Below are 22,392 nucleotides of genomic sequence, written 5' to 3' on the forward strand. Positions count from 1 at the left end.
CCTGACTCAAGGCCCAGCAGTCTTTCCACTAAAACACATAAATGCCCTATCATGTTACCAATCAATGATTAAATCCTTTGGATTCCACCTCTGTAAAATTTTTTGTATCCATTTCCTTCTTGTATTCCCATCATCACCACCTCAGTATATGCACTAATTACCACTAGCCTAATCTACTGCAGAGGCTTCCTACAAGGTCTTTTGATGGTCCCTCATGTCCCCTTGCAGAACCATCCTTTACACCAATGTCAGACGTGGCTTTCTTCACCATAGGTGTAGTGACAGGACTGCTCTTACAACCTTACACTGTCTCCCTATTGCCTATCAAGTAAAGTTTAAACTCCTTTACCTGGCAAACAAGACCTGGGCAACCACATTCAGCAAATATTTCTAACCTCATGTTAATACTCTCCTCTATGTAATCTATGTGCCAGCAAACTGGATGACTTGTCTCCTATACACTCCCCTACTTTTCTGCCCCTGTGACTTTGCTTATATGCTTCCCTATTCTGAATCTCTACCCATCTTTTAAAGTCTAATTCTAATGCCACTGTCTAAAAGTCCCAATTGGTTTTCTATTCCTTTCCCCCTCCGTGTTGGTAACATTTATTTTAGGATCTCACAAAGTACATTGTTTATAGCTATGTGTACATGTATGTAACATACATATAGATCTATATATATACAAACACATATATAGGTCTAACATTGTCATTCCTTGAAGTAGTATCCTATGCCTTTAGGATAAAATACAAACTCTTTGGGTTGGAATTTATAGCCCTCCACAATCTCAATACCACCTATTTTTCTGGACTTATAGTCACATTACTTTCTTTCAAATGCTCTACATGCTAGCCAAACTGGCCTACTAAAACCTGACATTACACCTTCTATCTCTATGCACAAGCATATTTCTCATCCTTGGAAGTCATTGCACTTCCTACCTCACCTCTAGCCTATCAAAACTCCTAGGCTCAGCTCAAAAGCCACCTCCTATACCTGTCTTTCCCAATTATCCCATTCATTAGTACTTTCTCCCTCTTCAATCATCTCTTATCAACTCATCTGTGGACGTTCTTAGAGCAGAACCTCCTAAGGGGAGAGACTGCTCCATTTCTGCCCCAGTACTTAGCATAGGATTACGCACATAGTAGGCACTTCTTAAGTGTTTGGTTAATGAGAGAATTAAGAGAGTAATCACTTTTTAAAAGTTAAAGATATTGATTTATGGGGGCAGCTAGGTGGCGCAATGAATAGAGTACCAGCCCTGGAGTCAGGAGGATCTGAGTTCAAATCCAGCCTCAGACACTTAACACAAAACTAGCCATGTGACCTTGGGCCAGTCACTTAACTCCAACTGCCCTCCAAAAAAGAAAAAAAAAAGATATTGATTTATCTAACTCTCACAAACTTGTAACCATAAAGAAGCAAAGCTAGAAAGTTGTTCACTAGTGTCAAACTTCTCCCTCCAGAGACAAGTAAGAAATGGTTAAAGAACTCAGAAAGACACAAGGAATACAAATAAAAACAATCTTATCTACAACTATTTCCCAGAGTAATTTTAGAAATATTACTTACCTCTATTTGGCTGTATTTGCATTAATCTCCATGTCACCCCAAGCAATCTGTTCAACTGCTTATTGTTTAGCTTGTAGCCATCTTCAAAACTCTCAGTTACAAATTTCCTAATCATTTCTATCCAATCAAAGTCCTTCTGCAATGTTGAAGAACTTGCCAGGGACACCATGATATCACACAATGTTAAATTCATTAAAAGATGATCTACGTTGTTCAACGAAGTCATGTACTTGCTGCTAAGTTAAAAAACAAACTATAAGTCATTCTATCTAGTATAAGGAGGTATCTTATTAATAAACATTAAGAAGACTGTCTCCCTTAATAAAGTGCAAACTTCAATAGCAAGTACAAACATAACAACTTTGGTAAGACATTTATCCAATTATGAAGTCACATTTGGGGTAAAGACCTGAAACAGGGGTTAAGCAACTCTCAGTTTGAATCTGGAAAGAACTAAAGAAGAAAATATAACCACTGTAAAAATATATCAATATATCAAAATATATGTTGGCCTATACTTCACATTGGTCTAATCTTAGGCAAAATTCCATGCAATAATAAATTCAAATTACTACCAATGGCTAATCTTGGTCCTTGGTTCTGAGGAATCCAACACACTTCTTCACCCTCAGTAGAGAATGGAGTATATACAAGAGCAGAATACTAAAAACACTGTCAAACAAAGTTGTTTTGCTGGTCATTTTACTTAATGTGTTCTTTGCTACAGAAGAGGGAAGAAACATGCATTTATTAAGTGCCAGGCACTGTGCCAAAAGCTTTACAAATATTACCTCATTTGATATTTCTCTATAAGAGGGCATTCAACTGAAAGGGAGTGTGTCAGGAATGACCATGATATTTTTAAAAATTATCAATAAAAATGACCATTTTTTTTGGGGGGGGGGGAAGAAGGCAGAGCAATTGGGGTTAAGTGACTTGCCTAAGGTCGCACAGTTAGTGTCAAGTGTCTGAGGCCACATTTGAACTCAGATTCTCCTAATTTCAGGGCTGGTACTCTATTCACTGTGCCACCTAGCTGCCCCAATTTTTTTAAATTATCAATAAAACTTCCCTTGTAAGGGGAAATGAGGGCAGGCAAAAGACCTTGTAGGCACAGTGCTGCTCCTGGAGTCAGGAAGTTCCGAGTTAAAATCCAGCCTCAGATACTTACTAGCTGTGTGACCCTGGGCAAGTCACTTAACCTGTTTACCTCAGTTTCTTCATTTGTAAAATGAGAATAATAGCATTTACCTCCCAGATTTGTTGTGAGGATCAAATCAAATAATATAAAACACTTTAATAAAGTGCCTGACACATGGTAAGTACTACATAAATGTTAGTGATCATTGCTACTAAAAACATGCAATAGATATAATACACATTGCAAAAAGCTAACTTCCTAGGGCTAAGATAACAAAAATCACCCCTTAGAAGTTTTACTCAACAAATCGTTCAAAGTATGGACTTTAAATACACAACATTCCCAAAGGAACCTCATTATCTGTTGTTACCATTAAGTTCCTTTAATTTACAATTAATTTATGCCTTAATATTAATTTTAAACCAATAACATTTTTCTTTCCAGAGCCACACTCTTTGGGTTCTTAACTACAAAGGGGCAGACTGCCTCTTAAGAACACGTGACTTTGTTATATTTCCACAACCAGCATCCTAACGTCACAAACACTGCTAATTTTCTCCTTCTGGTAAGATCTGATTATGCTTAGACTTTTCTTCTTTGGCCAAAGGAAGCCATTCTTTCTTTGGGAAAGGCTATCACTCCTCATTTATCAGCTCTGTGATCTTGGACAAGACATTTCTCTTCTATAGGCCTATTTCCTCAACTGTAAAATTAGATTGAACTAGATTCCAAAAGCCCCTACAAGCCTAATACTCTGAGTCTCATTGAAATTCTCTTGTTCTACAGGTCATAATTAGTCTCCACTTCCTGGAGTACTGTCACAAGTTCACTACTCTTTAGAGGACTTCTCTAGGAACTAATGTATGATTTACCCAACCTAACTATGCCAAGAGCCACCTCCCTACTAGCTTACAACACTTCCTCCACAAATCTCTGTTCACTCCAGTGAGAAATGCCCTTTTCTCTGAACTGTACTGTCTATTCAAAATTTTATTAATATCAATTCTTTTCCTATTTTATAGATGAGGAAACCTGAGGCTCAAATAGATTAAATAATCTGCCTAAGGTCACCATGTACTAAGTCAGATCCAGAGACTAATATAGAATAAAACTTGTGAAAGGTCATACATATTACCACTATATTTGTTTCATAAGAACCAGAAAGAGAAATATCAAAATAAGCTTCTCCCTGAAGAAGTAGGGGATGATGAGTATGAAACACGGCATATAATGTCAGACTAGGTTCATGTAATGGTTAATTTTGTCCAACTGACTTTATTCTTTTTTGTTTTTTGGTATAAGGAATTATAGCAAAGGGAAGGGAAATAGGAAGAATATATTTTGAGATGAAGATGATATGAAAAGCAAAAAAAAATAATAACAAAAATATACTTTTTAAAAATATAAAGTTTCCCAAAATGAAAAAAGAAAAACTGGTATTTAATAGGATATAGGTCCTAGTTTAAATATGAGTAATTATGACAGTGATTATAAGTAACCTAAAAACAACTTCTGAAAGACTCATTTCTTTACTCAAAAATTTTCAATTATAGATAATATATTCCTTTTTCAGCTCTATGTAATGGAAAACAATACCTTTTATTTGATTCTTTCCTTTTATGTTTCATTATTTCTTGTAGATTATAAGGAAAATTACTCATAAAATGGTGCTTAAAGTCAAGAAGGTAATTCTTTCGAAGCCATACCTCCTAATAAAAAGACAATGCAGCATTAGAAAAATCTGAGTAAAATTATGTTCGATTACTTAACAGGCAATAATAAAACTCAGAAGTAGAAACTAAAAATTTCCTTTTCACCTACTGCTGTTTAGTCGTGTCCAACTCTTCACAACCCCATGGAATCCATGGGGCTTTCTTGGCAAAGATAATGGAGTGATTTGTCATTTTCTTCTCCGGTGTATCCCCATTTTTTTTAAGAGATGAAGAACTGAGGCAAACAGGGATTAAGTGACTTGCCCAGGGTCAGACAGCTAGTGGTGGAGGTCAAATTTGAACTCAGATCTTCCTGACTCCAGTCCCAGTGCTCTATCCATTGCACCACCTAGCTGTCCTCTAGCTATAGTTGTAATTACTAAAAATGACATCTGCTAATGACAATCTAAATAAAAGTAAAGTGAATTGGTATAGTCAACCATTTTCACCCTCAAAGCTTTTGTCAAGTATATTAATTACAGTAACTTGCAACTTGCTTTGCAACCAAATTAAACTTCAGTGACCTTTTTTTTTATTCTGAACTTAACTGAATAAAATGAGCATTTCCATACACAAAGTCAAACAGAAAGAGCACTGTACATGAAACTATGAATCTCTATTGTAAACTGATTGCTTTTCTTTTTAACTATATAAGTTTGACATGTAACTTTCAAAGCCGTCCTGTTTGTCAAAATTTACACTGGAAGTAGATATCACAAAAATTAAATTTTAGATTTTAAGCAATTAACACAATAATTATGAAACACATAGGAATCATTACATAACTCTAAACTAAACAGCATCTCTAGGGTTCTCAAGTATGGACACTCCCTCCACATTTATCAAAACATATAATGATTCACTTTTAGGCAATGGCATTGAGTCAAATATACTCTCATGTGTCACTGACAGAAATTTTCAGATAAAGATAAGTATAGGTAGTTCATTAAGCAATACCAAATGAAGCAATGATACAAAATGATTGTTTTTTTTTTAAATTAGGACTAACTGAAAAAATGCTAGAAATTATCAATGAACCCTCTGAATGATACATTTCATTGATTCTTAACTGTACAAAACTTGCAAACTTAGCAAATTTTAAATAAATTAGCCTAATGAGCTATAATATTACAATCCACAATCATGCCTGATAATAATAGTTTGCTGAACTTTTTTTTTCCATTTTGAGGAACAAAACTTTTAATTTGCAAAAACTGCTATATGCTTGTTTCAAGTGAATTTTCCCAAATGTTGAAAAGACCAAAAAGATATATGTGCAGAGTAATCTTGTGACCCCTAATTATTTGCCAAGCAATTCTGGAAAAGATCTAAAGCTCAAACCTTTGACTTGTAATCTGAGTTCAAGATCAGTGAATCCCTTCCCAAAGTAGATTTTCTACGGTTCCTTCCCTACTTATTTGAGGTCTTTCCAACCACTGTGTGTAAGGGGCCAAGAGAGAAGCCTAGCTAAAGGAGGTAATGATGGTCAATATTTAATAAAAATGCTTTTTGCCAACTCTAATGTCTTACTATGGCAGGTGAGTGACAGACGTGGGAAACCTGTGGCCTGAAGGCCACATGTGGCCCTCTAGTCCTCAAGTGCAGCCCTTCAACTGAATCCAAACTTCACAGAATATGCTTAATAGAAGGATTTGTTCAGTCAAAAGGCCACACCTAAGAACCGAGAAGACCACACGTGGTCTTGAGGCAGCAGGTTCCCCAGCCCTTTTCACATCAGAAAAGCCTAATAACTGGCAGGTTCTGCCAAACTGAAAAAGCTTCAAGTATAATCTTTGCAATAGATTTGTACTCAGCCAAGTTAAATTTGAAAGAGACTAATCACCAGCAAGCTTATGGTAAGGTTGTTGGTGGTAAAATTCTTTAAAAATATATTAACGCCAAGAAACAAAGGAAAAAAATCAGTGCAGTACAGCTACCTTCTGATTCCTGAGTGATAGTAGTAGTATGGCAAACAGAGGCAGACAGCATTAAGAACCAATTTTCCAGACCATCTATAAATATTCACTTAATTAATACTCTAAATGTAAGATCCCTATCCAAACAATGAATTACAGCACACTCTAGTATAGGAACTGAATCTTAGCAGTCTTTCAAAATCTCACTAAAAATGACTTTAGAAAACAAAAAGGTGAAGCTAAGTGGAAGGATGGCTCACAGGTTCACCTCAAAAAAATCAAATAATATTACATGACCAAAGGCACAAAAACCCTATCATTTCATAGTATATTGGTCATCTCACATTGTAATAAAACTTGAAAAACCTGAAAAAACATCTTCAAAAAGACCATCCAGAAGATACCGGCAGCTTATGTACCAACATCTGTTGCAGAGGATGAATAGGTAAGGAAATTCTATGAAGGGAAACATGGTAGATATAGTGAGGAAACCTATATGACCTCAGGCAAGTCATTTAAATCTCTCTGGGTCTCAGTTTCCTCATCTGGAAGATGAGAGGAATGGCATGCCTGTTCCAGTTCTTAATCAAAGATCCTAATTTATAAAATTTATACAACTCTCCAAATTAAATCAAGACATATTTTAAAACTTGGTGACTCCAATGCAAAGGTAAAAATAGGGGAACATGATGAAAAATAAAAGGAAACGTGATTCAGGATTAAGATACAGAGAAACCAAAAGCTTACAAACTAAAGACCTCATACCTTTATATCATGAATATTTTCTTCAAAAAGAGTGAGATGTTGGACATGGCTAGTGTCAAATAACATTTGCCTCCAAAAGGCAAATTATTATCATTTGACTGGAAAAAACTGGTTATATATATGAGAGTCATTTTCAAATCACCTGCCCCAGTAATGTCAGACAGACCACTGATTTGTTATAGGAAAGACCTAAACATGGCAAGTTAGAAGTTTTAAAAGATATAACATGCAACTAAGACAACACCAAGTATGACCAATTTAACCAAGCTACAATCTCCCTCCAAAAAGGAAATTGACAAAAGAACAGACATTCACACAGATTATTACCATTTATTAAGGAAATTTAACCAATATAAATCAAGGAAGAAAAAAAAGACTCTAAAACCTAGGATCATATACTTCAACTATCATGCTAAGCATAGTAATATGGCAGCCAACAGCAACACCAGTTTAGAATATCAAGTTATTTGCAAAATTTTGTTGAGTGGATGGTGGAACAGAATGAGTATCATTTCATAAAGCAACAAACAATAAACAGGAGAGTAAAGCATGTTTATAGAATTCTTGAAGACAGAGCCAAATAAGCCAGATCAACCAAGGGGTCAAACATAAGAACAAATGAATAAACAAAAAAATAAAAGTTCTATTAAGATCTTTGGAACAAACTCTTTTTCTCATCAATGACAATGAGCCCAACATTTCTGGATTCCAAAGTCAAAGTCATCATATTGCTACATCAAAAATAGAAATAACACTAAAGAAAAAAGTAAGAGAAACTGGACCAGACGAAGCATACAAAGTAGAGGTCCACTCTTCAGGCAACAAGGTTTTGAGAGGGAATGATCACTTCTGAACATATTTGCAAGTAGGGAGGTATCAAGGCCTAGGAGAAATAGGACTGGACTCTGGGTTGAAACCATGGATATTACTATCTAGATTACCTTGAGCGACTCACTTAAGCTTTCTTTCTAAGCCCTAAGGCTCAGTTTCTGCAAAATCAGAGAAATTGAACTAGATAACTCCCCAAATCCCTTGCAAATCTAAATCTACAAACTTACAACAAATCAGGTGACCAAGACAACAGCAATAACTATCAATCCCCATATGCCTTCTTTCCCATGTCTACTGAATCTTTATGAGATGCTTTGATGAAGGTTTTAAAAAACAGGCAAACTTTTGCAAATTATATTCTAAAGCAGCCCTTTACAGACATACAATTGATTATTAAATATAGAAAGTACAAAACCCTACTTTATTTACCATCTGTTGATCATAAAAATGAATTTGATTCGGTAAAGAAAAATCCTGCCTTAAAAGGCTCTCCCGTGTTGCCTCCCAAGTTTATCAAAACCATACAAGATTCCTTGAAAGATGTAACGAAAAATAACTTTTGATAACCCCCTGATGATTAATTTTGTATGAGGCATAAAAGAGGGAGACATATGCTCACCAAAGGTATTTGCCACCACCATGAAGGATGTCCAGGATAAAGTCCAAATTGAAAAGAAATTCCTCTGTGGATGCTGAGGTCCTCCAGTTGCAATCAGCACAATGTCATCTGGTAACAGGAGCCTCAAGCCCCATAGCATTGCAGAGCTTCCTAAATGAGATCCATAATCACTCAAAAAAGTTGGCCTAACCATCCACACAAGAAAAACCAACTGAGTGGATGAAGATGAGATCTGCAGTTTGTGGGACAACTCAGAAAACTGGTCTTTTAGAACAGTACATATATGCTGGACAGACACTGTTGATGAACAATGAACACAGAATTTAAAAAGGTGGAACCAAAGAAAGCTGGACTGCATTTGGGGAAACTGTGCAGTACTTTTTATGACCCTAACCTTCCCCTTGAAATAATGATATATCATTTTTAATATCAACAGTCTTCCAGTGTTGCTTATAATTGTAGATCATAGAATATTATTCTGCAAAGAATACAGGTCATATTTAAACAATAGTGGGACACTGTGGATATCAGGCTGCAATATATTACCAATAAAGAATTGTACTGGAAAAGTATCATTAAGGAATTTCATTAGAAAGATACATAATCTCAAAAAAAGGTGATCTAGTTATGTTCCAAGAGTGTCAGATAAAGAGGCAGTCCAAATCATTTTTATCAATTTTATCTACATGATGTGAAAGTTAAGGATGGGGGCAGGGGAACACCAAGGAAAGGAACATAGACTTATCAGGTGTGGATGGGTTACAACCTGTTACAATGTCAAGTATCCACATAAATGAGAACACAGATTATGAAAAAATAAGATTTGCATCTATCAGATAATTTAATAATATTTTCACACTTTGAAATGAGGAAAGAACACTAGTCAGATTACCAAAGTTTAAATCCCATCTCTGATGTTCACTATTGTTGCTAGCTACCTAGGCAAGTCACTTAACCTCCCTGGGCCTGAGTTTCCTCATCTGTAAAATGAACACTTACATCAATCACATGAGTGAAGTATGTAAGCACATGGGGAAAAGGAACAGGCTTAGCCATTTAATGTCATTACAACAGCCAATGCAGGAATTTGTTTTGTTTGCCTATACGTTTGACTATATATGTTTGAAAGAGGCATTTTTGTGTTTTTTTCTTCTTTCTCAGTGAAGGGGAGGAGGAAAGGTAGAGGTGCTTTCCACTGACTGAAAAAATAAAATTTAATTATATAAAAAACAAAATAAAATGAAGGGGTCATATTGGATGGTCTCTGTTGTTCCTTCTGACTCTATATCCATGATTCTATGCGGCTGTCACCTAAATCTTACTGGAGAGTTTAGGGAGTCTCAGAAATAAAGATTTTCCACACAGTATTTCTATGGTTTTAGGTTATAACTTTTTTCCCCCTTTTAGATCAGCTCTCAGATTTCCAAACTCACTGTCCTATATAAGCCTAGGTTACTAAATATTCTACAAAGCTTTTATTCTCAGTGTTTCACTGACATTGGACTTCAATAGACTTTCCCTCTTAAGTATTTTTCCTGAAATTAAGATAGCTGCCTTTTATATGGTCTAACTAAAAGTCTTGATTTGAGGCTCCGATAATAATGGGTGTTCATTTCCAAACAAACAAAAAAAAAGCCCAACAAAAAAACTCTTTTGTTTTCAATACTGTAATTTTGTTAATTTATGTGCTCTCCCACCATAAGATAAAACTGCTCAAAAGTGATAAATTGTTTTCAAGGACTGCTGTGGCCAATTCATGACCACTTCATTATCAGAATGGCCATAGCAATTTATTTAAACAGCTAAATACAGGAAGCCGGCCCCCCCCACCCCCTGCCCAGGCACTTAATTTTTGTTATGCACCTTTAAAGCAAAAAAAGTACACTTTGAACCTTTTGCGCTCATACTTATTTGTGATAAAAAGCCTTTCCCAGCACATATGCAAAGCTCCTCGGCTTTATTGTCCAGGATCAGTCTTACCTGTCTTCTCTCCTGCCAGTTATAGATGCTTCAGCTTTAAAAATCACTCTCCTGGGGTCAGCCAGGTAGCACAGCGAGTAAGAGCACCGGCCCCAGTGTCGGGATGACCTGGAGATCGAATCCCGGGCTCAGACACTTAGCACTCACCCAGAAATAACTGGCCATGTAACCTTGAGCAAGTTACTTAACCCCGATTGCTTTAAAAAAAAAAAATCACTCTCCTTTATCTGCTCTCTGACAGTTTACAGCTCTGCTCTTATTGCTTCTCCCCCCCCAACATTCAACAGAAGCAGAGACAAGAACTAGAGAAGCTATTTCTACAACCATACCAGAAAAGCTTCCATGACTAAGTTACTATCTTCCACTTAATTCTTTAAAAAGTAAAACATCACACCCCCATCAGCTTTCTAGATAGGAGCTGCTATTGATATATATAATTATACATAGTAAAGATAGTATAGTACTTCTCTTCAGAAGGAAAGAGATTAGTAGGAAAGTTTTGAAAGTAACATGTAGAACTTAGTGTATGTGTATGTACGTGCATGCGTGTGTGTCTTTTTAAGCAAGTAGTATGAAATGGAGATTTACAGTTTCATAGAGAACCTCTTTGTACGCTGCTGTGTGTATGGAAATGCTCTTTTTTGGTGACTGAGTTCAGAATAAATTTTCTTCCAAAAATAAATACATAGAAATTGTTAAAAATAAAGTAACATATAGTACTTCTCTTAGCTACATTCTATTAATAGTTACACACTCACCTATTTTGCAAAGAATACTGAAAGTTGTTTTATGAAAATCTGTATTCTCTAGAACAAAATATTTTTAAAGAAGTAAATTTAAAGCATTCTCGTGACACCTGAGGAATGTCTTTAAAGTCCTGAAACCTTATCCATATTCTGAGACTATTTATACCTAATATTCAGTCATTCTCCCCAAAAGTCTAATCTAGAGTCCTATACTTAAGAAATAACCTCTCTGAACCTATGCAAAGTATTCATGAACCAGCCGGGTCATACATGAACTAGCATGTACTATTCAATATACAATAACAAGTACTTCAAACAACATAAGAAAACTAAAAGGAAACCAAACCTTTTGTTTTAGTTAACTTTGGCAGATTTCACAATGAGCACTCTCTCTTGCACATTTGTAACTCTTAGCAAGTATCAAAAGAAAATTAAAATCTATAAAGTTGAGAATATACCATTTCAAAATAATTCCTAATCAAATTTTTGTAAAAATTACAAAAATGGCATCTCTTGATTAAAATTTGATAATATACAACAATTTAAGAAAACATTTTCTTCATATCCATAATAAAATTGTCAACAGGTAACTATGTAATTTTCTTCCTTTTTTCTTACCATTTTATGCGTATCATCATGTCGCTTAGAGAGTTTCCACAATAGGGAAATAATACTAAGTACTTGCTCCATAAGCTGATGAGATTCTGATCCTAAAGGATTTATAAGAGGAGTAGCAAGTTGTGAAGGTGCAGCTTCAATCCAGCATTCAATTAGTAATGGAATTATTATTTCAATGAATCCTTTCAAATTATCAGCTGATGACAAGCTCTCATCCATACTACCTGGTCCTCCAACTACGTACCTAAACCAGAAAGAAAAATAAAAAGAGACAATAAAATTATTTTAAATTCAATCCCTTAGATGATTTAAAGAAGCTTAAAAATAGTAAGTCGGAATTAAACAACATGAAATGATAACGCTAGATGTCTACATCTAGTGTCATACAAGTACTATAACAATACATAGAGCCCATTGAGTAATTTTTAAATTATTACTTCAACATAGGGTTTCCCTGACAATAAAACTACTCTAATATATTTTTAATGACTCCTTCCACAAAATCAAATAATGATTAACTATGGAAGATATGACTTCTATTAGCCATCAAATGATCAATAACTATAGGTCAACATAAGATAACTTAGTGTGGACATAACTGAAATCTCTCTTACCGTAGCCTGAACTGTGAATGGATATTTGGCTGTGAACCCCCATTTTCGTAAACCTGGATGTGCTGCTGGTCATTGGCATGTTCCTTCCAGTTGACATAAATGGAATTCCTAGTAGCATAGGGGTTGTCTTTTTGTTCCTGAAGTCGATCACCAGATTCTCCCAACCTAGTGGATCCATAAATCAAGGCCTGAAGGAATTTACTGAGCCTCACTAATACATTCAGCCTCCACTGCTGAGAAGTGAGTCTCCGATTAGGATTAACAGATAATATCCAGGATTGGGATCTGTCTCTATTTTTCAGTCCTTTAGAAAGCTGCTGATGAGAAATAAGTTCTACAAAATTCTTTAGCAATACACTGCTGCGGCCAGTAACAAGAGCTGGGTACTCCTCCAGCAGAATATCCAAGACTTTCAGAGAGTCTTCCTGAATTCCTTCAGTAATATGAGTCATGGCACTAGAGAGATGGGCACTTACTAACGGAAAAAATGGAGTTATTTGTTCAGGTCGTATTTTTGGAGCCAAGAACTGAAGAAGGCAGACTGCTGCTGCTCTTACATTAGGATCTTTGTCTGTAAACACTGCAGTTACTTCACTTAATATGTTTGAAAGGTGTGCCTCGATTGTGAACGGGTATTGAGACAAAAGGTCTTTGAGCCCAAGAAGAGCACTTTGCTTAACTCCAGCATTGTAGTGGTGCATCTGTGACAGGAGGTCCTATAAATATAAATACAGTTATATGTGTGTGTATTATGTACATCTATATGAATATTTGTGAAAATATTAACTTCATGGCTACAATTTCCTCAGCTCTCCAAAATACAGCTCAGTTCAGTTCCACAAGGAATTTAATAAATATTTGATTGGATTAGTAGACAACTTAAAATTATAATATTTAAATACTTAAAAGACTATGGAATACTCAATCTGGCTGCGAACCCCCATTTTCATAAACCTGGATATGCTGCTGGTCATTGGCACGTTCCTTTCAGTTGATACATATGGAATTCCTAATAGCATAGGGCTTCTCTTTTTGTTCCTTAAAGTCCATCACCGTATTTTCCCATCCAAGTGGATCCACATGCCAAGACCCGAAGGAATTTATAAGTCTCACTTATATATTTAGCTTCCACTGCTGAGAAGTGAGTCGTTCATTAGGATTAACAGAGGGTATCCAGGATCTTTTATTTTTCCTTTTTACTAAAAAAGTAAAATCTAACATCTCCCATTAACAAACTTATTAATATGCTCAGGAAATCTTTTCACAGATAAAATCTTAGTATAATACAAATATTAAAATCCTCTATATCACCAGATACAGTGATATATAGATCAGTAGATAGTCCATAAAATGATACTTTTTACTTGATTACAGAATTGTCTAAAATTGATACACCTATTTCTAGTCTTTGAATAGCAATCAGTGATTCTAATGAATGACATGAAGTGAAGACAAAAAAGAATGAGAACCAAACTGTACTTGAATACTTTCACATAATGATTAAGTACCAATTCTTCTTCACTTCCCCTCAATCATCCTCAAACATCAACATAAAGTCACCCAAAATGCCCAAACCACATTTTCAACAAAAAATAAGCTAAAAGTTAAGAAATGCAAAGGGAAAACAAATTATGAATTACCTCCCTCCTTTTTCTACTGGATTAAAAAAACTTCTTATGAGATACTAATTTATTTGAGAGGCTATTTTATATCTAGATCTTACAGAATGGAAGGTTTAACAGAATTCCATTATCAAAACCTGGACATTCCATGAAGTTCATTACCCTTTTGCACTGAAAAAACAAACTTAATTTTTTCCTAAACTTTCAAAAATTAAGTCTAGGGGCAGCTAGGTGTCACAGCAAATAGAGCACCAGCCCTGGAGTCAGGAGCACCTGAGTTCAAATCTGGCCTCAGACACTTAACACAAAAACTACCCGTGTGACCTTGGGCAAGTCACTTAACCCCAACTGCCCTCCAAAAAGCAAAAATAAAAAAATTAGGTCTAAATGAATTAAAAATATAAATGCTTCTGCACGTCTCTTGAACTTGAAAAATATATACATATATACAGATGTATGAGCCTCACTAATACATACAGGCCCATATATAAATACTACTCATTTACAAATGAGCACACATAGGATCAAGCCACAAAAATTTAGGACTTTAAATTTTTTAAAGCCTTCAGCGTCAAGAACTTAATGAATTTTAATTCAAGACAGCAATATTTTAAGTTGAGGGGAAGTGAAGAATTGGTACTCAATGTCTTCAAAGCTATTTTAAGTTGTTTTAGTTTCCGGGTTTTTTAAATGTTACTAAAGTAATGACTTACAGCTTAGACCTGCATTCAGAGAAACCTTGTTCATTTATTAAAGTGTCTGGTTTCTATACATAAACGTATCTCCCATGCACACATATAAAAATATTTATAATGTAATATAAAATTATCTCTAATAAATTTAACAACTGTATAATAAAAGAAGACAGTATGTAAATTTTTTATTTAAATTTGAAGGTAAAAAAATATCAAAATGAACTATGCTTCAAACTTTCCATTTATTTTCTTTTTTCTTCGCTGTAGCTAAATTCAGAACTGATCTGCCAATTCCTTGCCATTCTAGCCATCCCAAGAAAAAAACTTCCACTGCTTCACACCCTAGAAAAATTTTGTTTTGCTGCAGTTTTTTTGTTTTAAAATATTTTGCAATATACTTATATGTTAAATAATGACAAAATCACTAAAATATACACAAGTCAAGAACTAAGCCAAATATAGTCTTGCCAAGGCACCAATCCTGGACCTGTTCTCTACCAGTACACCTTGCAAAGAGCTCCCTTAATATGTATACCCCTTCCAGTAAATTAATTCCTAACTCATGCTAAGGAATGCCAAGGAATTAAGTTCACAGACTTTAAACAAGAGTCAAAGAATGGTGAAACGTGGTTTAGATGTTTAGGGAGAATTGTCTTTGTTTCCCAGGGAGAGTCTGAAGTTGGGTATAGTGCAGTGAGGCTATTCTAGGAGTATAGAAGGGGCCACACATTTCACTTATGCAGTTGCTGGGCTTAGGGGGAAAAACACTTTCAGTATAGAGCCACAGTAACAGTATTTACTGAAATACATTAACATGAGGAAAAAGGGAAATCACAGAGAAATGAAAAGATTATATTCTAAATCCTTTAAGAGTCTGATTCAAGAGTAAGTGTAATTGTCTCATTTAGTAGTACAATTCAAAGGAAAAATAATATAAACATAAATAAAAAATAATCTCTTTATAATAACATAAATTGAGTAGAATTTCAACACATGCCATTAATGTACTGGTCAGCAGTTCAGCACTGTTCATTTCTATCCTACTAACCCCTTCTCCTCCAACTCCTTGTAATGGAGCTCCTGACCATGACCATGCTGCTCTATTGAAATTTCCTTCTCCAATGACCTCCTAAACATCAAATCAAATGTCTTTTTTTCAATCTTTATTTTCTGTAAAATTAATACAGCTGACTATCCTCACTGTACTGGATACTCTCTCCTCTCCTGGTCACAGATACCCAATTCTTAGTTCCACATCTTTAAATTCTTCCCTAACTTATCTTCTTGCTCCTTAATATGGGCTTCCCCCGAAAACCTGTGTCTGCTTCCTTTGTTTTCATCTTTCTCTTTCTCTGCTGTCTTCTTCCATGGCAATCTCACTCACTAACACAGCTCCAAATATTCCAAATCTGTATTTCTGAATTTGCTTCTAAGTCCTGCATCTCCAGATGACTAAGAGAACTTTTCCACTTGGATGTGCTATGAGCACCTCAAATCCAGGCTTAAGAGCCTTCCCCTTAACACTGTTCTCCCTCCTGACTTCACTATTTCTGTTTATGGCACTATCATTCCCTTGGTTCCCCATACTATCATGCGTTAAGGTCATTAATTAACTCCTCCTTTTCCCTGACTTCTCAACTCTATTAAGTTACCAAATATGTGTGTGTGTGTGTGTGTGTGTGTGTGTGTATGGATGGAGGTTTAGATGGTGTTTTTAAGGTCTGCAAAATGCTCTCCTCACAATAAATGCTTTGAGACAGACAGTACAAAGATTAGTGTTCCAATTTTACAGATGAGGAAGCTAAAGTGCCAAGAAGTGATTTGACCATGATCAAATAGCTAAGAAGAATCTGAGGCAGAATTCAAACCCAGGTCTGTTGACTCAAAGTTCAACATTCTTCCCACTAGTTCATAAAGCTCTCTACCAAGTACTGTCTTTTCTACCAACACTAAGTACACTATTACCTTAATAGATTGTTAATAGTTACTAATAGGTCTTTTCACTTGTAATCCATCTCTATTCCTATCTATCCCCTTTCCAAAATGCTACGAGCATAACTTGAAAAGGCCTTAGCCTAAAAGGGTCAAGGTCTCCCATTATATCCTGGGCCATCTCTAGTCATCCTGATGAATATCTGGCCACTGGACCCAGATGGCTCTGGAGAAAGTGAGGCTAGTGACCTTATACAGCCCTCCCTCACTCTAGTCAAAGTCACCTGTAAGTCATGTCATCATTTCCCTGATGTCATGGTCCTCTTCGAAAACAAAGACAAATACCTAGGAGTAGTCCAAGCTGCCTGAATGGGGACCCAGTCAGTAGGGTAACTCAGCTGGTCCTTGTCCTCTCCCTTCCAAAGAAAGGTAAATTTTGATGGCCAGAAGCTGCCCAGTTAACTTGGGGTTTACTGGCTAGATGTCCTTCCTTTCTTCCTTCTCTCAAAAACAAAATCTTAAACCCATTTACTCTGAAGCTCACAGATTGTATCATAATAGGTCCCTGCCCAAGCTCCACTTAATGGTATTTTGGGCCCTCCAGGCTTAGAGTGAAAGTCAAGAGTAACTGTTTCTCTTTGGAACAGCAATCCTAAGGGTCTTCCCCTCCCAGCCTGATTTTTTTCTTTTTTTCTAAGGGGCTTATTCACTGAATTGGGTTTTACTTCCCTCAAAAGGAAAAACTGAAAAGGCCTTATTACCCTAAAAGTGCCAGGGTCTCCCATATCATCCTGGGCCATCTCCAGTCATCCAGATGAATATCTGGCCTGTGACCCAGATGGCTTTGGAGGAAAGAGGCTGGTGACCTTGCACAGCCCTCCCTCACTCCTGTCAAAGTCAACTGCAAGACATGTCATTATTTCCCTGATGTTATGGTCCTCTTCAAAAAAGGACACACAACAACCTGCATAATCTCTCTTGAACATAGGCAATAATGCTTACTTTTTCCTCAGTTCAAAAATCTTCAAGGTTTCGCTACTGCTTCTTCAGTAAAATTCAAACTCCTATGATTCAGCAATCAAGACACTCCAAAATCTGAAACCATCCTACCTAACTAGATTTATTATGGCATTCTAGGGCCCACAAAGGAGCATGAATTGGGTTCCCTTCCCTCAAGAAGTTTACAAAATAAATGCAAGTTCCACAAATGAAAAGTACAATACAAGAGGTGGCTAGGTGATGCAGTGAATAGAGTACCAGCCCTAGAGTCAGGAAGACCTGAGTTCAAATTAGGCCTCAGACACTTCACGCAGACGCAGACGCAGACAGGCAGACAGACAGACAGACAGACAGACAGACAGACAGACAGACAGACACACACACACAGAAAAAAAAACTAGCTGTGTGACCTTGGGCAAGTCACTTAACCCCAATTGCCCTAGCTTCCCCCTCCACAAAGCAAAAACAAACAAAAAGTACAATACACGATACCAATACTATAGATAACATAAGGCAACATATGGTCTATTGTCAAATGAAGAGTATAGACATTAAGTGCTATGAGTTTAGAGGCAGGAGAGACCACCGGACTAAAAGTTATCTGAAACAGTATCATGAATAAGGTAGAGAAAAGGCAACAGTACAAAAGAAAGAAGACAGGGCCCTTGAACTAGAAACAGAGGCTTTAATTTGGCTTAGCAACCAACTACTTTGTGATAGGCCTCTTAGTCATAATAGAATTAACAAAAACACATTTCATTTAAAAAAAAAGTTTAGATGATTTTATAGTAAAACCTTTTAACTAACAAAATACCATGGTGTACCTTTATGTTAAGTTTTCTGTTATTAGTTGGGAGTGTTTCATCCTCTTTGAGTTGCACAGGAAGGCATATTGTCTTTGTTTTAAAGTTTGTATCTGTGGCATTTTCTACTTTAGGCTTCTTTCTTCCAACTTTCAGTTTCACCTTTTGAAAATCATCTTGGTGTTTCCTTTTTTTAGTCATTCTTGAATCCTAAAATTAAAAGGATTATTTCAAAAACAGAGTAAGAACAATGAATCCAAAGAACTACATGGTTCAGATGCTTATATTACTATTTTAACATTTAACAGCATGAGGACAAGACAAATGCAAATGTAGGTATGCCACATTGAAAAATCCTCCTTAAAACTCACAAAATGGTCTTCATAGTCAGAAAACAAAGGATGGAAGTGGGGAGCCCAGGGTATAAGAGAGAAGAAAGGGGGCCAGAAATACCCCTAAATCCATGAGTTTTCCCTTTCCATCCACCCCCAAATATAACCAACTTACAGTGTTGTACAGCATAACTTACTCAAACACCAACTCCATTATTCAAAGTGAACATTTACTAAGCAATTACTACATGCAGGGCTGGACTAAACACAGCGGCAGTTATTAAAATAAGTTTTTCCCCTCATGTAGCTCACAACCTTAAGTAAAAGAATAATGATACAAACACAATTACAATATAAAAACTATCTCTAATTCATGCATGTGCATGATTTGTAAACATCAACTGTCTACCTACTACTAGGATCCCAGGAACCTCAGGAAAGTGATCCTTGCCTCCAGTGAAAATCTTTTTTTATATTTCAAAACTGAAAACCATTTCCCAGGGAAGGACTGGGTTTTGGAGTAAAATCAAACTTGACACCAGATCCCTTCTCTCCTTTTGTGTCCTTATGAATTTCACAACAAACATACTTAGCCAATTTTAAATAGGAGTTGGTCTACAAATGAATTATCCATTTTGTAAATTAGCCTCAAACTGGGAGTTTTTCACATCATGTCAAAATGGGTAGATTGGTAGATTTAACAAGGGACACTGATGAAAAGTAGTGATTTATATCATTCAGTTGAAAAATTTAACATAATGAATTTTCTCAACAGAAATATAATAGCTCTAGACTTTAAGAAAAAAAAAATAATCAATGCCATTTGATCCAGCAATACCACTACTAGATCTGTATACCAAAGTGCTCACAAGGAAAAGGACCCACATGTACAAAAATATGTATAGCAGCTCTTTTTGTGATGGCAAAGAATTGGAAATTGAGGGGATGCCCACAATTGGGAAATAGCCAAACAAGCTGTGGTATATGAATGTAATGGAATACTATAAGAATGTAATAGAATTCTATAAGAAATGATGAGTAGGTGGATTTCAGAAAGACCTGGGAAAGATTTGCATAAACTGATGCTGAGTGAAATGAGCAGAACCAGGAGAACATTGTATACAGCAAAATCAACAGTGTGTTATGATTAACTATGACAGACTTAGCTCTTCTTGGCAATGCAGTGATCTAAGACAATTTCAAAAAGACTCATGACAGAAAATGCTACCCACATCCAGAGAAAGAACTATGGAGTCTGAATGCAGATTGAAGCAAACTACTTTCACTTTTATTTTTGTTTTTTGTTTCTCAAGGTTTCCCCCCTTTGTTCTGAGTCTTCTTTCACAAATATGACTGATATGGAAATAAATTTAACATGACTGTGCATGTATAGCCTATATCATATTGTTTGCTGTCTTGGGGAAGGGGGAGGGAAGAAAAATTTAGAAATCAAAAGCTTACAAAAATGAGCACTGAAAACAATCTTTACATTTAACTGGGAAAAAAGCAGTATTAAGGGGAAAAAAATAGCCAGTGCCAACTTTAAGTTTACACAGGAGTGATAAGGAATAAATAGCACATTACAGAAACAAGATTTATAAAGAACTAAAGAAGACTGGCCCCAAATCTTCCCTTCAAAATCAGAGATTTTTAACAGGTTAGGGGCTTGTGTTTGTTGTTCACTCTTTTCAGCCATGTCCAACTCTTCATGACCCCATTTTGGGGTTTTCTTGGCAAAGATACTGGAGTGGTTTGCCAATTCCTTCTCCAGCTCATTTTACAGATGAGGACCTGCAGCAAACAGAATTAAGTGACTTGCCCAGGGTCACATAACTAGTAAGTATTTGAGGACAGATTTAAACTCAGGTCCTCCACACCCCAGAGTTGGTGCTCTAACTATTGAACCACCTAGTTGCCCCAGGGGCTTATAAGATAAGTTGCCCTTCCTTTGATTGACTATTTATTCCTAGTTGGTGCTATTACTTAGATATCAAGTCACAGGAGAGATAAAAAGCTGGAAAACTCATCTAGCTCAATCCTTTCATTATACAGATAAGAAAAATAAGACCTAGGAAACTTAAATGATGTTTCCAAAATGAGCAGTAAGACTCAAGGACTAGAACTCAAATCTAGGTCTTCTAACTCTAAACTCAATGTATACTGCTTTTCCTATATTAAGTTACTTGGGTCATGAGAGGGCTTAGAACTAATACCATACATACATAACTACTCTACCAACATTTGATATATGTGAATCTAGCAATTAACTTCTTTAAACAAACACAACAATATCAAGTCTTAAAAGAAAACAAAAATTAAATACAATGTACCTTGAAACTAGGATATTTTGACATTATTATAATCCACTTATTCATGATGGGATTTTTGCTTTTGGGAGGGAGGAAGGCAGGGCAATTGGGATTAAGTGACTTGCCCAAGATCACATGGCTAGTTAAGTGTGAAGTGTCTGAGGCAGGAATTAAACTCAGGTCTTCCTAACTCCAGGGTCAGTGCTCTATTCACCTCGCCACCTAGCCGCCCCTCATAATGGGTTTTTTTTTAAAGTCTATTTACAAGATGTAGCTAGAGAGTAATAGGAATTACTCCAATGAGTATGCATTTATTCTAATGATGGTACTGTTACTCAAAACATTTTTGAAGTTTCTCTTTAAGTTATTCCTTAAGAGTCAAGAGAAATCCACAGAAGAAAGCTTCTTTTAGGGTTATCCCATTCTCCCAATCCTCAAATATGACATCACCATCATTTGATTTAGGAATCCCAAATGATCTACTCCAACTACACTTAAGAATTCTCTCCACAAATGAAGAGTTAAAAAACAGACCCTCTGCTTAAATACAACACTATCCCTAATAAGGTAGCCCATTCCATCTTCATAGGCTCTTGCTAAAAAATATTCCATGTTGAGCTGAAACCTCCTTCCTTATGACTTCTTATACACACACGCACATCTACACACACTGTCCCATTAAAGACTCAGCTGAAGTTTATGGTCCAAAGAAATCAGTTACTTAATGTAGAATGTCAAGACTCTTCATGCTATGTTACTTCAGAACTTAAGGCAGTGGAGTTCAGATCAAGTAGGATAAAACACATGGTACATGCTTATAGAAACAGAATCTTAGTATCTCTGAGTTGGAAGAGCCTCTGAGGTTATTCTGGTTCAACTACTACCTGAAACATAAATCCTATCTATAATACAGGAGACAAGTGATGACGTCTGGGCTCTGGGAGCCCCCTTGAGCTCTCCTTGAGTCCTTGAGGTACAGGCTCTGGGAACCCCCCTTGGACTATGATTAAATAGTCTCATTTGATAAGGCATTTGCATGAAGCCATAAGCCTTACATTGTGGGAGAGCCCAAACCTATTACTAGACATCCCACCCTCAAACCTATCAAAATATCAATCCACCCTTGAACTGGCCTAGCCCACCTAGTCTCCAGGTGGCTTCCCACTCTTAATCACTCACT

General features: G+C 36.1%; 1 protein-coding gene across 3 annotated transcripts in view; it reads right to left on the reverse strand.

Moving 5' to 3' along the window:
• The window catches only part of TEX10 (testis expressed 10), a 68,092-nt gene that overhangs the window by 39,965 nt on the left and 5,735 nt on the right, over nucleotides 1–22,392 (reverse strand). The window contains exons 2-6 of one of the 3 annotated variants that reach the window (XM_069105831.1): nucleotides 18,593–18,781; nucleotides 12,521–13,236; nucleotides 11,907–12,150; nucleotides 4,316–4,428; nucleotides 1,579–1,811 (exon numbers count right to left, since the gene is read on the reverse strand). In XM_069105831.1, coding sequence (XP_068961932.1) covers nucleotides 1,579–1,811; nucleotides 4,316–4,428; nucleotides 11,907–12,150; nucleotides 12,521–13,236; nucleotides 18,593–18,772 — 1,486 coding nt within the window. In that variant the 5' untranslated portion in view covers nucleotides 18,773–18,781. Of the gene's footprint in view, nucleotides 1–1,578; nucleotides 1,815–4,315; nucleotides 4,429–11,906; nucleotides 12,151–12,520; nucleotides 13,237–18,592; nucleotides 18,782–22,392 lie in introns of those variants that run through there. The other 2 variants (XM_069105822.1, XM_069105840.1) reach the window with 2 other exon arrangements.

Source organism: Petaurus breviceps, unplaced genomic scaffold (assembly GCF_028583685.1).
Source record: "Petaurus breviceps papuanus isolate PSGF00001 unplaced genomic scaffold, PetGlider_PUasm1.0 138, whole genome shotgun sequence".
In the NCBI taxonomy this organism is placed as follows: Eukaryota; Metazoa; Chordata; class Mammalia; order Diprotodontia; family Petauridae; genus Petaurus; species Petaurus breviceps.